The 16,796-nt window shown below is 34.9% G+C and overlaps 2 protein-coding genes and 1 non-coding gene across 3 annotated transcripts; 1 reads left to right on the plus strand and 2 right to left on the minus strand.

The window, feature by feature from the left end:
- Positions 1-1,192: 1,192 nt before the first annotated feature.
- On the minus strand, positions 1,193-2,776 carry LOC130994374 (uncharacterized). The gene is made up of 3 exons (XM_057919419.1): positions 2,196-2,776; positions 1,540-2,154; positions 1,193-1,202 (listed from the first exon to the last, which is right to left on the minus strand). Exons 1-3 carry the CDS (start codon positions 2,774-2,776, stop codon positions 1,193-1,195), a joined length of 1,206 nt encoding a protein of 401 aa, XP_057775402.1.
- A 3,501-nt stretch (positions 2,777-6,277) lies between these two features.
- TRNAN-GUU (transfer RNA asparagine (anticodon GUU)) lies at positions 6,278-6,351 on the minus strand. The gene has a single exon. It is a non-coding gene; the product is annotated as a tRNA-Asn (tRNA).
- Positions 6,352-8,214: 1,863 nt separating this feature from the next.
- Positions 8,215-10,714, plus strand: LOC130994743 (LIM domain-containing protein WLIM2b-like). The gene is made up of 5 exons (XM_057919803.1): positions 8,215-8,456; positions 8,879-8,978; positions 9,074-9,093; positions 9,207-9,299; positions 10,188-10,714. Exons 1-5 carry the CDS (start codon positions 8,322-8,324, stop codon positions 10,503-10,505), a joined length of 666 nt encoding a protein of 221 aa, XP_057775786.1. The 5' UTR covers positions 8,215-8,321; the 3' UTR covers positions 10,506-10,714.
- Positions 10,715-16,796: the final 6,082 nt, after the last annotated feature.

A 16,796-nucleotide genomic window follows, 5' to 3' on the forward strand; every position in this document is an offset into this window, starting at 1 on the left:
TATAGGGAATAGTGTAGGGAATAGTGTAGGGAATAGTGTAGGAAATAGTGTAGGAATTGATGTGTTGGATGAAAAATCGAGACATACGTGTAGTGCCGTGATCTAGTTTCTCCTAGTTCCTGTAATAATTCTCCAATTCTCGTTTAATAAATACTCGTCGTATTTATATAAATTAAATCCTCAATCTTGAGATTTAATACGTGAAAGTCGGAATTAATTCGCGACTTAATACCTTAACTCATATAATGCGAAATAATAAAATTATTATGCATATGATCTCAAGTTATAATTCTAGCAATTTGATTTAAATAACACGATTTATAAAATCGGTTATAAATCTAAATTTTCTAATAATATTGATTAAATCAATAAACTGGTAAAACAAAGTCTCAAACGTATAGTTAAACCAATAAATTTAATTATTGGTTTCATTCATGACTGAATATTAAATCGCAGCTCTGTATCTCTTATACAGACTTTTGCTGAAATAATATTATCTGAACAAAATAATCACCATAAATAATTAAAAGAATTTTATAACTAATGCACATATTTAATCTAATATGTATTTAAAAGAGCGGGGCATCACAGATAGATAGTCAGGTATACCCGATACTCGAAAAATAGTAGTCTTATCTATCCGATACCGCCTCAAACCCATAGAATATCGGATATTGGATATTCAATATCGGTTCGGATCCGGATTACTTGGTACCGAATAACCTGAATTTCTATCCCTGATGGACACAATGAATAATTTTATATTGTAAATTATTGATTGACTTCATTTCAAGTCGATTCGATTGGCCGGAAAACATGATATAGTTTTTGTTGTAGAAGTGCAACCGATGTTTATATTTTTTTAGCTGATTTTTATTCTGAAAACGACACGCATCATTTGCTTGCCAATTATTGCAAATTCTATCATTTTTAAAATAATATTTATCGTAAATATTTGTATAGTTAAAAACATATTAATGTGTGTAAAATGAACTATGTAACGTGCACAACAAAATCATAAAAAGAAAACGACATGTAATTGATTGCCGAAACTAAACTTTCGGTGGTAATAATTAATTGAAGATTATTAGTAATTAGGATAACGTTTGGTAGGTAAGTAGCCTTGCCGACCAAATATGTTCACAGTTGAAAAACTGACCCATTTGTGTTAATTATTTTATTATAGATACATTTACAAGCACCTAAGCATTGTAAGCATCATTTCACATCTATGTTACAGAATCATAAAATATATAATTCAGTAAACAATAAGAGCATCTTCAATGCATTGATGTTTAGAGGGTGTCTTAGAAGGTGGTCCCCATCTAAGACACACCCCTCTCCAACGCATTGTGTCTTAGATGGGTGCTTAGATTCTCATTTCTACAAAATTCACATTTCTACACTTTTATTTTTAAAATTCATATTTTATTAAAATTAAAAATCTACATTACAATAATTTAAAGACATAATTTAAATACAATAAAAAAAATTAAAATTACAATAATTTCCTAGGGCTCAATCGGACCAAAACGAGACCAAATGTGCTCCTTCAAGTCCAAAGTGAGGCAAGCATGCATCTCCGTGTCTCGCATGGATGCTTGTCGTGCAACAAATACACGAAAATCCGGTGGAGTACTGGCATGAGGTTGAGATGCGGCGCTACTCGAAGCTTCGTCGGCGTCTTCTTCCCACTGTGTTGCGTGCTCGCCTTCGTCTTCGATGATCATGTTGTGCAAAATGATGCACGTGAACATGATGTCGTTCATCTCCTCCTTGCTCCAAAGACGCGATGGGCCTTTGACGATTGTCCAACGAGCTTGAAGGACGCCGAAGGCTCGTTCAATATCCTTGCGAGCCGCTTCCTGCATCACTTTGAACCTCTTCCCCTTCGGATCCGTTGGATGTGTAGGACTCTTCACGAATACAGGCCAATTAGGATAGATGCCGTCAGTCAAGTAGTACACACTTGTGTAGTAGGCGTTGTTGACTTGATATGTGACCGGCACCCCCATTCCTTGCAGCCAATCGTTGAACAACGTCGAGTTGTTGAACACGTTGATGTCGTTGTTCGAACCAGGAGTCCCAAAAAAAAGCATGCCAGATCCATAGATCTTGCGATGCGACGACTTCGAGGATGATGGTCGGTTCCCCCTGATCGCCGCAAATGTATGCACCTTGCCATGCCATTGGACAATTCTTCCACGGCCAATGCATGCAATCGAGGCTCCCTAGCATTCCCGGGAAGCCGTGCTTCGCTTCGTGCATTGCTAGAAGCCGTTGGCACTCGGCGGAAGCCGGCCTCCTCAAGTATTCTGCGCCGAAGAGTTGAATAATGGCTCGACAGAATCTGCACAAGCACTCCAACGTACTGGTCCGCTGCCCCACAGTTAGCTAGCATACGAACAGCAACCGTGCATTTCTGCAACAGTGTGAAGCCGGGTCTCCCAAGTGCATCCGTGCGTTGTTGGAAATATGAATCGGATTGCACGGCATTAACGATACGCAAAAACAACGCACGACGCGTGCAAAATCGACGGCGGAAGACGTTGTCGGGGTAGACCGAATTTTCGTCAAAGTAATCCGCGTGCAAATGTAGAGCGTCGGCTTCACGGTCCCGATAAATGTAGGCCTTCTTTGCCACTCTTCGTCGCCAACGACGAGGTTGCGCATCCGAATCACCAATAGCTTGAACAATTTGATTAAATTCTTGCACAAGATTGGAAAATTCTTGAGCACGTCGCTCGTCCTCGTGGCTTGATGAGGAGGAAGACATTTTGTGTAGAGAATTTTTGATGTGGAGATGATTTTTAGATAATAAAATGAATGGAATTAAGTTGGGATATATATAGATAAAGGGGTAAAAAAAAATTAAAATTGGCTATACTACAGTTGGCTCCAATGGTCGATTTAAAAGAAAAAAAAATATTTCAAACGATTAAATTTTAAAAAAAACAGAATTTCGATTTTTTTTAAATGGGGCGCGTCCGAAGGACCCGCCAAACATTTCCTTCCTTCGCCCCGGGTCTTCGCTAAGACACCACCTCGCATCAGGGTGGGTCTCTAGTGCAACCGCCCTCCCAGCGCCCCGGATTGAGACTCCCTTCGACCCTGCCGGTGGAGATGCTCTAAGTCGTGTAAATATATGTTTATACTTGAAACTCATAGAAGAGCAAGTAATAAGTGATAAGCCATTAATACCTCATCTTTAACATTCCCTCAAACATGGTTCCAGTAATTTTAGTGGTTGAAGTCTTCAAACTCTGATGATTTCATTGATTTATGATTTTGCCGATATCACGAGTAGGGCCGATTTGTTCATGAGACGGTCGCCTAAGTCCACAACAATATTAGGCTCCGATTATATATATATATATATATATATATATATATATATATATATATATATATATATATATATATATATAGGAATGGGATCATATAGATCCCAATGCTTATAATAGATCCCTAGATCCAAATCTTGACCACACATTTATGACATGTGGCGCATCAAGATGGTGACACGTGGCAAGGAACTTCCAAGCATTCAAAGGCAAAATCTGGAGGGGTAAAATTGGAATGTAATTTTCGGATTTAATTATTAAAAAAAATATTTTTTAAAATTTTCTCAAAATAGATATATTTTAGATGCATATAGTTTCACACAAAGATGCATAAAGTTTTCACATGAAATGCATAACTTTGAACAGAAAAATGCATTTAATTTTTCCAGTTTTGGTATTTTCACCACCCCACCCCATACCACCCCCAATCCAGCCCACACCACCCCCCAACCCTCCCCATTACCACCCCCAAAAATAGGCATGTTTCACATGCATATAAAATCAAACAAAAATGCATAAAGTTTTCACATAACAATGCATTAAATTATACAAAAAATGCATTTCATTTTAATAAATCTGGTAGTTTCGCCACCCCACCCCTGCCCCACCCCCACCCCACCCCACCCACCCCCACCCCCCACCCCCCCACCCAAATTTTTTTTTTAACTGATTTTCTGACCACTTACCCCCCACCCACCCCCACCCCCACCCCCACCCACCCCCCCCCAAATTTTTTTTTTTCAAAAACTGATTTTCTGATTGCTGACCTACCCCACCCCCACCCACCCACCCCCACCCACCCTTTTATAATATTTTATTTTAGGGTATAGGGTTAGGGTTTAGTTTTTAGGGTTTAGTATTAGTGCATAGGTTTTAGTGTTTAGTATTTATTTTAGGGTTTGAATTTTAGTATTTAGGGTTTAATGATGTTTAGATTTTAGTGTTTTAGTGTTTAGGGTTTAGTTTTTAGGTTTTAGTGTGTAGTGTTTTAGTGTATGCATTTCGGTGGTCGAAAATCAATTTTTGAAAAAAAAAATATATATATATTTTTTCAAAAAATGTAATGTATTTTTGTGTAAAAGTATATGCATTTTTGTGTGAAAGTATATGCATTTCTGTGCGAAAGTATATGCATGTAAAACATGTAATTTTTTTATGCATGTAAAAATCAATTTTTCAAAAAAAAAATTTTTTTTTGGGGTGTGGGGTGGGGGGGTGGGGTGGGTGGGGGGTCAGTGGTCAGAAAATCAGTTTTTGAGAAAATAAAAAAAAAATTTGGTGGGGGGGTGGGTGGGGGGTAGGGGGGTAGGGGTGGGTCAGTGGTCAGAAAATCAGTTTTTAAAAAAATTAAAAAAAAAAAATTTTTTTTGGGGGGGTGGGGGGTGGGGGGTAGGGGTGGGTCAGTGGTCAGAAAATCAGTTTTTAAAAAAACAAAAAAAAAATTTTTTTTTGGGGGGTGGGTCAGTGGTCAGAAAATCAGTTTTTTAAAAAATAAAAAAAAATAAAAAAAAATTTGGGGGGGGGGTGGGTGGGGGTGGGGTTCTGGGGTGGGGTGGGGTTCAGGGGTGTGGGGGGTGGGGTTGGAGTGGGGTGAAATCTTATGCATTTTGATATGAAACTTTATGCATTTTTATATGAAAGTTCATGCATTCTCGTATGAAACTTTATGCATCTAAAATATACCTATTTTGAGAAAATCTATTTTTTTTTTTTTAATTTCGAAAATTACATTCCAATTTTACCCCTCTCTAGATTTTGCCTTGAAATGCCTTGCCACGTGTCACCATCTTGATGCGCCACATGTCATAAATGGGTGGTCTAGATTTGGATCTACGGATCTATTATAAGCACAGGGATCCACCGGAACCCAACCCTATATATATATATATATATATATATATATATATATATATTTTGTGACTTGGAGGAGTTGGGGAGGGGGAGCAGTGGGGTTTGAACCCGGAACCTCACTGTTCACACACAGGATATCGCACCGCTTGGTGTCCCCTTGAGGACCGATTATATATCTTCAATAAGTATATTTTTTTAATAGTTTGCAACATAATGATGAAGAATACTTGTTTTATCTTTAGAGTCGGTCTCATCGAGAGATTACAAATAAAAACTATGAGTAATTAAACACATAAGATGTGTTACACCAGTGGTAAGCTTCTTCACTTGCCATCTTAATATCGCGGGTTTATTTCTCAAAAAAATAAAAATAACAATTAAAGGATAATAATAATAATAATAATAATAATAATAATAATAATAATAATAATAATAATAATAATAATAGTAATAATAATAATAATAATAATAATAATAATAATAATAATAATAATAATAATAATAATAATAATAATAATAATAATAATATAATAAATAGCAACGCTAGAAGTATAAAGTAAATAAATAAAAATTGAAAATTATAATTAAATAATATAATAATAGTTAAAAAATTGAAAATAACAATTAAAATATAATATAATTAAAAATAACAAACACATAAGGAGTTGAGTACATAGTAAATAACTAAAAAATTGAATAACAAACGCTAGAATTATAAAGTAAATAAATAAATAATTAAAAGAATCAATTAAAGAATTCTATAAAAAAATCAATTAAAGAAATGATAATTTTTAAATCTAAATAAACAATTGTAATTTAAAATTAAAAAAATATAATAATAACAAACCCATAAAGAGTTGAATATAAAGTAAATAAGAATTAAATAATATAATAATAACTAAAAATGACAAAACGTATAAAGAGTTGAATATAAAGTAAATAAACAAAAAATTGAAAATAAAACAAACGCGAGTTGAATATAAAGTAAATAAGAATTAAATAATATAATAATAACTAAAAATGACAAAACGTATAAAGAGTTGAATATAAAGTAAATAAAAAAAAATTGAAAATAAAACAAACGCTAGAAGGAGGGCTTGAACCTCCGACCTTGTGGTTAACAGCCACACGCTCTAACCAACTGAGCTATTCCAGCTGTTGTTTTTTAAATGAATTATCTACTTACTTATAAAATTTAAGTGTTGATATTATAAGTTTTTAGACAAATTGGCGTACACCAGCCCCCAATATATATATATATATATATATATAGGGTGTGGTTCTAGAGAGAACTACATTATTTGTGAGAATGGGAGAACCATCAAATCTAATGCATCCACTGTAAAAATTAATGCATTTGCTGTTAAAATTAATGCACTAAAATTTTTTTAAAAAAATGCTCCCTTCAGGATTCGAACCCAGGATCTGCATTCATCCAACAAGATGATGCATCCACCGTAGATATTGATGATCGAATGGCTGAAAATGGTTCTCCGGTCTTCTTTTATTTATGGTTCTTTCTTGAACCTCTCCCTATATATATATATATATATATATAGGAGAGAGCTAAAATAAATACACTTCTTCAGATATAAAATAAGAATCATTTTTAGCTTTAGATCATCAAGATCTACGATTGATTCATCATCTTGTTGAATGAATTCATGGTCATGAGTTCAAATCCCAAAGGTAGCAAAATTTTATTTTTCGAAATTCATGCCTTTATACAACGAATTCATACATTTTTCATAATTCTTATGTTTTATTTTAAGAGGTGCTCTCACGGTAGCCCTTCCCTATATATATGGAGAGGTTAAAATGAAAACTTTTATTTAAAATAAGAACGGAGAATCATTATTAGTTATTTGATCATTAAGAACTACAATGGATGATGCATTATCTTGAGAATGAATGCAATATCTAGGTTTGAATCCTAGAGAAAGCGAAATTTTTTTTTTCCAGTGCAACTAATTTCACGACAAATGCAGTAATTTTACAGGTCAGTGCAATATTATTAGTTGTCACGATAAAATATGTTTTTTCACGATAAAATCAGTCCTATATATTTATATACTCCATTCGTCCACCAAAACTATGACAATTTTGGTGGATACAAGTTTTAATAAAATTAGTTGTGATTTTTATGTAGTTGAAAAAAAATATCACCATTATATGAAATGACTGGTCGAGATTGAATTTGAGATGATTTTATTATAGATCATGAAAATATGTGAGACAATGTTCTGAAAAGAAAGGGTCATATTTTTGGTGGACGACAAAAAGTGTCATACATTTCGTGGACAGAGGAAGTATATAGAAAGTGAATTATGTAGTTCCATTTTCCTTAGATAGTATATAAATTCAAATCTAAACTTCACTTTTTTTTATGTGTCTCACTAAAATCACGACATGTGGCAAGACTTCTAGTACCAAGAATGCACAGGGTAAAATATGAATAGCAATTTCAGACAAAAAAACGTGCATGTATATCATTTAATTTAAGTGGATCCCAAACTTATGCATATTTATGTTTAATCATATATATATTTGTGTTAAACTATATGCAAAATCAAGGCGACAAGCAATGATCAACGACGAGAGGTGTACCAACACCACCACTAGGAATGTTTAAATTCTTTAACCTAACTCACATAGTCACACCACATTCGAATAACCACAAGATGTGTGTGTTGGCTAAGCAGTAGATGGTTAATGCTAAGGTCTAAGGTGGATTACCGAAGACTTCAAATAATTGGCATGGAAATGTCATAATAATAATTATTGACTGGAATTTCAAATCCATCCCTCATCTGTAGTTCCATTTTGGTCCACTGAAATCCTTGCTAACTTTTCGTATATGATTTCAATACATCCATTTTTATATCTATTTTCAAGTTTCAATAAAAGTAGCTCTTCCACTCCATTTCCTTATTATCAGGCTAAATTCATTTGCTCCACTAATAATTTTCCGGTTTCATTTTTCAGCCTTATAACCTGACGTTTTAAGACCAAAAAGAGATTAATCCAGTTTTCAAAATTGATCAAGAATATGTTCTTTTCTGAATTTATTTATTTATCCAAGTTTTGATTTGATTTGATTTTTCTTCAACAAAAAAGAAAAAAAAAATGGCGACTTTTGGGACGACGCAGAAATGCAAGTGTTGTGATAAAACTGTACATTTTGTAGAGATGATGTCTGTTGATGGAGTTCCATATCATAAGACATGCTTCAAATGCCATCAATGCAGTGGACGTCTCTCTGTATAATTCTTCTTCTCATATACTTTCAATATTTGTCTACATCTACATCTTCTATTTAACAATTAATATGTTTTATTTTACATATATATTTTATATATTATGGAGGCGTTTGGTTTGATGAATGAGATAGATAAGATTGAAGAGGTGATTAAATACCACGTAATTTGGATGATTAGATGTGGGCCGAGTTATCAATCACAGACGCAATGTTGCAAACCAAACACTTGATTAGATGTGGATCGAGTTATCGTTATACCATATTAGTAAGGGGAGACAGTTATCCAACTTAGAAAAACCTGCTTCCTTTTTGACAAAAAAATAAAAGTAAAAGGATCTTCTCTTTGCTCCAAAGTGAATCAAGAAGCAATTTGAATCATCAAATCTGAGGAAATTACTAACAATAATGTGTGTATTATTTGCAGATGAGTAGCTACTCAGCTGTGGATGGGAACCTATACTGCAAGCCTCACTTTGAACAGCTCTTTAAAGAAACTGGAAGCTACAATTTTAGCAAGTCTCCAGGTTTATTAAACATTTTAAGATTAAAAAACATTTTTTTTTTTTTAAGAATTGATATCTTATAGTCTTATATGCCATTTTCAATTTATTGTCTGCAGCAAAACAAGCAGAACCACAGGTACATGCGTAAATTAATTAATGAATTATCCAACCATATTTTATATATTTCAGTATGTGACATTTATATATATGTCCCACACAATTTTTCATTATATATATAACTAATTGCAGAATAAGACTCCCCCTAGTAAAATGTCCTCCTTTTTCTCTGGCACCCAAGAAAAATGTGCAACCTGCAAGAAGACAGTGTATCCATTGGAGAAGGTAATTTCGTGATATATGTCATTTTTAGTAATTAATTGATTAGAATTATAGTATAATTTGGATTGTCCATTTTTGTAAATTTTTTGCACGAGGAAAATCTGCAACCATTACTTATAATATTTGGAGTTCAAACTTGTGATATTTCTTTATTACCCCAAATAGACGCATGTTTGATTTGTGCCCCCGAGGAACAGGAGTAGGGAATTCGAAATGAAAAATAAATAAATAAAATAATTACTTGATGCTCAATTTGAAATGGATTTTTAAAAAATAATTTAATTAAGCTCCATTAGATAAGCATATAATTTCAAACAACTATCAATTTTAGTTCCCTTTTGGTTTCATATTAGGATAACGACGATCTACTATTAATTATCATAAAAAAAGGTATTATGTAATATATAAAATGCATTATCACAAAAAATCATCACTTATATAGATGAAAATGCATATAATAATCAATGAACTAGATCATTTGGGCGACTGGATTTGCAATCCTTCTGCTTGCCTAGACGTGCTAGGATAATGTGCTTCCTTTTGTTTGTCTTCTTTCCTCGTGTATTGTTGATGGGTTGCACCCCTCGTGCGTGATTTAATGAATTTCACTTACAAAAAAAAATATTCTATAATAAGAAAGTGGAGTTATAATTTTGGTAAATTAGAATCTCGGGTGCAGATAGAGATGGAGCCAAGATCCGGGCAAGACTCAACGATCACCGGAACAATTATTTTTATTACTGTTATATTTAGATTATATTATGTATTTTTTTTTTCTTTCGATTTGATAAATATAAAATTGTGATTTTGGCCGTCCAAATTTATTTTATAATACAAAAATATAATTTCACGCATTCATTTCTAAAATCCTAGCTCCGTCCCTGAGTGCAGATAACAGTGGAGGGTGATTTCTACCACAAAAATTGCTTCAAGTGTGCTCATGGAGGGTGCCTCATCACACCCTCATCCTATGCTGCTTTGGATGGAGTAGTTTACTGCAAACCTCACTTTGCTCAGCTCTTCAAGGAGAAAGGAAGCTACTCCAATATCAGCAAGAAGAAGAATGCTGGAGATACCACTCCCAACGACTCTGAGGCCGAGCCCGACACCGAGCCCGAGTCCGCTCCTGTGCCCGACGCTGAGCCTGAGGGTGAGCCCGACGCTGAGCCTGATCAACCTAGTGGGTCACCACAAGCGGTTGAAAATTAGGGAATTGACCACAATTTATATAGCATTTCTTGTTGGAATATATTATCAACTTTTTACTTTTCTTGTATTTATTAAATTTTTGCATGCACGGTCATTTATATTTCTAAAGATTACATAGCATTATAGGACCCTGAGGATTACATTTATTGCCTATGTAATTACTTAGGTTCTTTATTAATTATATATAGTTTACTTACCTTGTGAATCCATTTCAGTTTATTGTAACTTTGTAGTTCCTTGTGTGTTTGTTGGTATTTGGATTAGTTAATGTCCGAGGCAAAAGTTTTAAATTTACGTCTGCATGCCATCAATGGATCTTCAAATTATTTGTATATCCAACTAAAAAGAAAAGGGTAAATATTCAATTTTATCCCATTGTATTAGTGTTTTAATAAAAATGTCCTAACTTAAGGATAAGTGCATACAAGTACTCATCGTCTTAGAATTTAGTTATTTATGTCTCGAGAAAAAATTCCGACATCTGAAAATTGACGTGGAATGTCGGAATTCCATATTCGCAACTTATGTGACACATTCACCACACTAATAAAATATTCACGTAAATTGCGAATGTGGAATTTCGGTATTTTCACATCAGTTTTCAGATGTCGGAATTTTTTTTCGGGACATAAATAACTAAACTCTGAAACGATGGGTACTTGTAGTTGTATGCACTTATCCTTAAATTTGGACATTTTTGTTAAAACGCTTTTACGATGGGACAAAATTGAATATTTACCCAAAAGAAAATAACATATCGTGCCATGTGGAAAATAAATTAATAAGTAAATATATTTTAGGAATTTAATTAAAGTTATAGCATTCGTCTGCACTTAAAAAAAATGAATATTCCTCTTGCTCCATGATTCGAACTCAGGTGCTGCATTCGTTCTACTCCTCTAAGAGCATGACACATGGCAGATGCCTTCCAAAGTCTTTCAAGACAAAATACATGCAGTGGTAAAATAAGAATAAAATTTTCAAGAAAAAAAATACTCCAATTTATTTTTTTTTTATTATCAAAAATTCATTTTTCCCCACGGTCGTTGTAACGATTAAGATGACTTCATAATTCGAATATTAGCTAAGAAGGAATATTTTTCAGCAACGTGTTGGTCCAACAGTCGGGTGCACGAATGGGTGTACATAGCGGATTATATGTTCCAGAAGTTAGTTTTAACTAACTCAAGAGAGTTATGATCAGCTACATCTCATGTGCATTCTAGATGGATCTATAGCTGAGTTAGTTATTCTATAGCTTGCGGTTATTAGAGTTTGTTAGCTCATTATTTATTCATTCACTGTAATAATCTCATTATAATTGAGAGAAGAAAAAGAAAAGATACACAACAAGAGGAAAAGAAAGTTGAGAGATCGTAGTGGCTGGTGCATTTTCAGCTTGTTAAGCTTCTATTACTTTCATGTTTTCTAGAATTATGTTGTACTCAATCTCCATTATTGTGTAGTGAAGAGTTTCGATTGTTCTTCCTGTAGATGTAGGTCTATCAGACCGAACCACGCAAATCTTGTGTCAAACCTTTACAGTTATGCATTTTAAATTTCTTGTTTATTGTTTCTGTATTTGTTTCGCTGCTGGATTTGTTGAGTGTGTTGTTATTCCAATTGTGAAGAGCACATTGCTTACCAAATCATAACAATTGGCGCTGTCTATGGGAACCGCGAAGGCAAAACATCATTTTACAACAAAAGAAGTCAGATCTTGAGGATCTTGAGGAGTGCATCTGCAGATCTAGATCTAGCTAGATCAATCACGGCTACTGCAAAGTTTGATACTAAAAAGTTCACAGGAAAAAATGACTTTGCCCTCTGGAGATTGAAGATAAGAGCAATCCATACACAAAAAGGATTGTTGGGTGCTCTTACTACCAAGAAGACATCAAAGAAAGAAGGGGAAAATGAAAAGTATCTTGAGATGATGCAAAAGGCTCACAGTCCTACAATCCTTTATCGTGGAGACAAGGTGCTGTCCAAGGTGGCTAGGGAAGAGAATGCAGCTGGGATATGGCAGAAGCTGGAGTCACTATACAATACTAAATCCCTAGCCAACAGACTCTACATGAAAATGAAGCTGTATTCCTAGAAAATCTCAGATGAAACAAGTATTCTAGATCAATTTGATTCAACAAGGCAGTAGATGATCTAGAAGACATAGAAGTGAGATTAGAGGATGAAGATAAAACTATACTACAACTCAATGCTTTGCCAAAGTCCTATGATCACTTAAAGAATGCCATGCTTTATGGCAGAGACACCTCAATCACCCTTGAGGAAGTGCAAAATGCAATCAGATCTAAGGAATTGCAGAAGGCTTCAAAGACAAAACTGAGTTCTACAAATGCAAGTCTGAATGTAAAGAGTAAAGCACCTAAAGCTAAATCTAAGAAACCTTGGAAAGACAACAAGAAGTCTGGAGCTACAAAAGCAAATGATGATGATGAGAAGGAGTCCAGAATCTGTCATCACTGCAAGAAACCAGGTCTGCAGGTCATATAAGGAAGGATTGCTATAGTTGGAAGAGAAAGCAAGCTCAAAATCAAGCCACCAACAGTAGCAACACAACAGACATTGCTAAACAATGCCACGATGCAGAGGCCTTAACTGTTCTTGCATCAAGACTGGGAGATGAGTGGATCTTGAATTTTGGATGTCCATTTCACATGTGCTACAACAAAGGCTGGTTCTCTGAATTACAGATGGAGGCCATGGGATCTGTAATCATGGAAAATGATCAGGTTTGTTCAGTGAAAGGAATTGGATCTGTGAAGCTGAAGCTTCAAGATGGCTCAATCAGAAGCTAATGGATGTCAGGTACATTCCTTCCTTGAAGAGAAATTTAATATTATAGGTTCTTTGGAGTCTAAAGGGTATGCGTTTAAATCTTCTGTTGGGAATTTACTTGTTATTAAGAACTCTAAAGTAGTAACGCAAGGGATTAGGAAACATAATATGTATCATCTTTTCGCTAATACTATAACTTGTGAGTCTGAGCATGTTTCACAAATAGATGAATCTAGTCTTTGGCATATTAAGCTTGGTCACATAGGTGAAAGAGGTTTGATTGAGTTAAAGAAACAAGGTGTTTTGAGAACTCAGGATATTAAATTGAAAGATTGTGACGCCTGCATTTTAGGAAAGAGTAAGAAGCTATCTTATCCTAAAGGAGTTCATTTGTCTGCTAAACCTCTTGAATATGTTCATTGTGATCTGTGGAGGCCTTCAAAAACTACTACTATTGGTGGTGAAAATTATTTCATGCCTCTTATAGATAATTATACTAGAAAAGTTTGGGTTTATATCTTGAAATTAAAATGTGACGCTCTTAACAAGTTTGTTGAGTGATGTAGTGTCGTTGAAATTGAGAAGGGATGCAAGGTAAAGTGTCTTAGAACTGATAATGGATTGGAATTCATATATAATAAATTTCAACAGTTTTGCAATGAGAAAGGGATTAAGAGGCATAGAACAGTTCCTGGAAATTCACAACAAAATGGAGTTGTGGAAAGGAAGAATAGAACTTTATTGGAAAGAGTTAGGTGTATGCTCAGTAACTCTGGTTTACCTGTTAAGTTCTGAGGAGAAGCTGTTACAACTGTTGCTCACTTAATCAACATGAGTCCATCTTCTATGTTGTAGCAAGTTTAAAACTCCAGAAAAGAAATGGAGTGAGAGATCTCCTAGTTATGGATATTTGAAGAACTTTGGATGTTTAAGCTTGTGCTCATGTTAGGCAGGATAAGTTAGAACCTAGAGCTATTAAGTGTATACTTATTGGATATCCTTCTAGAGTTAAAGGATATAAGTTGTGGTGTATAGAACCAGGGAAAGAGAAAGCTATATTATCAGCAGGATGTTGTTTTCAGAGAAGATGTTATGTCATTTAATCAGAAAACAAGTACTGCAGGGTCGGCGTGATTACCTTCGACTTGGCCAAGGATATGCTGCAGGTCCACTGGAATGCCTACGCCATCACGTGTTGTGATCAGCACCGAGAACATCGTGCAAATTGTTCTAAATATTTTTTTTATATATAAAATAATTAATTTATGAGTTAATATATAAAACTATCCACTTTCATATTGTAAAGATAAAAATTGTCCACTAAGATAAAAACATTAAAAATTATCCATTTTGTGATTGAAATGACGAAAATAACCCTCACTTTAAAATAATAAAAAATGTCCACTCACTTCTATCCCTCTCTCCTCTCTCTCTTCACCTTCGCGTCAATCTCTCTCTCACTCTCACTACCGCCGCCGCCGCCAATCTCCCTTCCTCCGCCACCTGCTGCTTCACCCCGCCGCCACACTCTCCGATGCCGACCTCCGCGCCACCGCCTACGAGATCTTCATACGCGAAAACCTCTCCTCCGCCTAATCTGGAAATCGCCATTGCTGCTCTCGAGATTTCTCGAAGAGGCCGCCGCCTGTGAGTGTGTTCACCTCTCTTTTGTCCGTCGATCTTCCTCCCTCAATTTGTCCCTCTCAAGTCAGATGAAGGTATGGGGTAAGAAAGCCCTAATTTTTCCCCAAATCTGGAATGGTTACTGCCGAGGTTCTCCGGCCGTCTTCTTCCCCGTCAGCATCTCCCGTTGTTGTTCCTGATATTCCGGCGCCTGGAGTAAAGAAAGCCCTAACTCTTCTCATGCCGATTCAATTCGGCCGTCGCCGCCGCGGTTCTGAAAACTCAGGCGACGTTGCTGCCCCAAGGCCGACGCTGCTCCACCTGAAAACGCCGCCGCCGCCGCTTCCGCTCTGGTGGAGTTATCGAGTTCGAGTCACGCCGTTGCTGTTGTTCTCGGACTTCGCCGAGGCAGCAGGAGCTTGCCGTTGTTATCGCCGTTGCGGCTGGACTGAACAGGGCAGTCGACCTCTCCTCTTCTAGAAGCTAAGTCTTAATCTTACCCTGCTGTGAATTCTTGGTTACGCAATAGGCTTAAGCAAGATTGGATCTTTTGTGGTTTTGATGTTGCTGCGATTTTCTGAGTTCATATACTATTGATGTCGTTTCCTCTTCTTTAATTCTAATTTTAGCTTGTTGATCGAGTTTTGGGATTTTGATTTATTTTACGTTTTTCTACATCTTCTTGTGCGATTGTCTATGGTTTCTTTTGCTGTTTGTTATTAGATCTGTTGATGTTTGAGGGAGCTTTTAAGCCTTTAATGTTGGCTGTTGCTTAAGTAAGCTTTTTTGTTGGAGAATGAAACATTTATATTTTCAATCTCGTTACATTCCTATAATATATTCTGCATTTGGGATTGATGCTTCGGAAATGTCGAGTTGTTTGTTATCTTTTGCAATCTCGATACATATTGTAGTGGCATATGTTCAGTTGTGATGCTAGAAGATCTTTAATTGGCTGTTAGGAGCTTCGCTGAAGATTTAATGTTCTTAAATTCACAACGTAATTTTCTTGAATTCACAACTTAATGTTTTCAAATTCACAACTAGATCTATGAATTCACAACAAGCTCGATGAATTCACAACTTAATGTTCTTGAATTCACAACAAGCTCGATGAACTCACAACTTAATGTTCTTGAATTCACAACTAGCTCTATGAATTCATAACTTAATGTTTTCAAATTCACAACTAGATCTATGAATTCACACCAAGCTCGATGAATTCACAACTTAATGTTCTTGAATTCACAACTAGCTCGATGAACTCATAACTTAATATTCTTGAATTTACAACCAAATCTATAAATTCACAACCAAAATAAATTATAATTTTAATTGTGAATTCAAGTTTTAAAAACTTAAATTTACAACTACTTGAATTCACAAACAAAATAAATTCTGGTTGTGAATTAAATTCTGATTGTGAATTCGACTGATTGTGAATTCACAATCAACATAAATTTGGTTGTGAATTTAATTTTGGTTGTGAATTCGACTGGTTGTGAATTCACAACCAAAAAATTCTGGCTGTGAATTATATTTAGGTTGTGAATTCGCAACCAAAAAATTCTGGTTGTGAATTCAATTGTGAATTCATAACAGTGTGAATTCACAACCAAAAACTTTTGGTTGTGAATTCACACTGGTTGTGAATTACGGGATTTTTTAAAGGGTTGATGTAAAGTGGACATTTTTTTAATTTTTAATGTGAAGGGTATTTTGGTAACAGTGGACATTTTTTATGTTTTTTATTTTAGTGGACATTTTTTATCTTTACAATATGAAAGTGGCCATTTTAAAAATCCACTCTTAATTTATTTTAGACTATTAATTAAAAATAACTATTGAATTAATTTTTATTAAGTTATA

The sequence above is a fragment of the Salvia miltiorrhiza genome, chromosome 7 (assembly GCF_028751815.1).
Source record: "Salvia miltiorrhiza cultivar Shanhuang (shh) chromosome 7, IMPLAD_Smil_shh, whole genome shotgun sequence".
Classification (NCBI taxonomy): Eukaryota; Viridiplantae; Streptophyta; class Magnoliopsida; order Lamiales; family Lamiaceae; genus Salvia; species Salvia miltiorrhiza.

Bases quoted from the DNA above. Each gene is read 5' to 3' on its own strand.
- LOC130994743 (XM_057919803.1), top strand. From the start codon at position 8,322: ATGGCGACTTTTGGGACGACGCAGAAATGCAAGTGTTGTGATAAAACT. The intron at 9,094-9,206 runs GTACATGCGTAA...AACTAATTGCAG, and splicing joins CAAAACAAGCAGAACCACAG to AATAAGACTCCCCCTAGTAA. The intron at 9,300-10,187 runs GTAATTTCGTGA...CCCTGAGTGCAG, and splicing joins CAGTGTATCCATTGGAGAAG to ATAACAGTGGAGGGTGATTT.
- LOC130994374 (XM_057919419.1), bottom strand. From the start codon at position 2,776: ATGTCTTCCTCCTCATCAAGCCACGAGGACGAGCGACGTGCTCAAGAA. The intron at 2,155-2,195 runs GTCCAATGGCAT...TGCGGCGATCAG, and splicing joins GCATTGGCCGTGGAAGAATT to GGGGAACCGACCATCATCCT.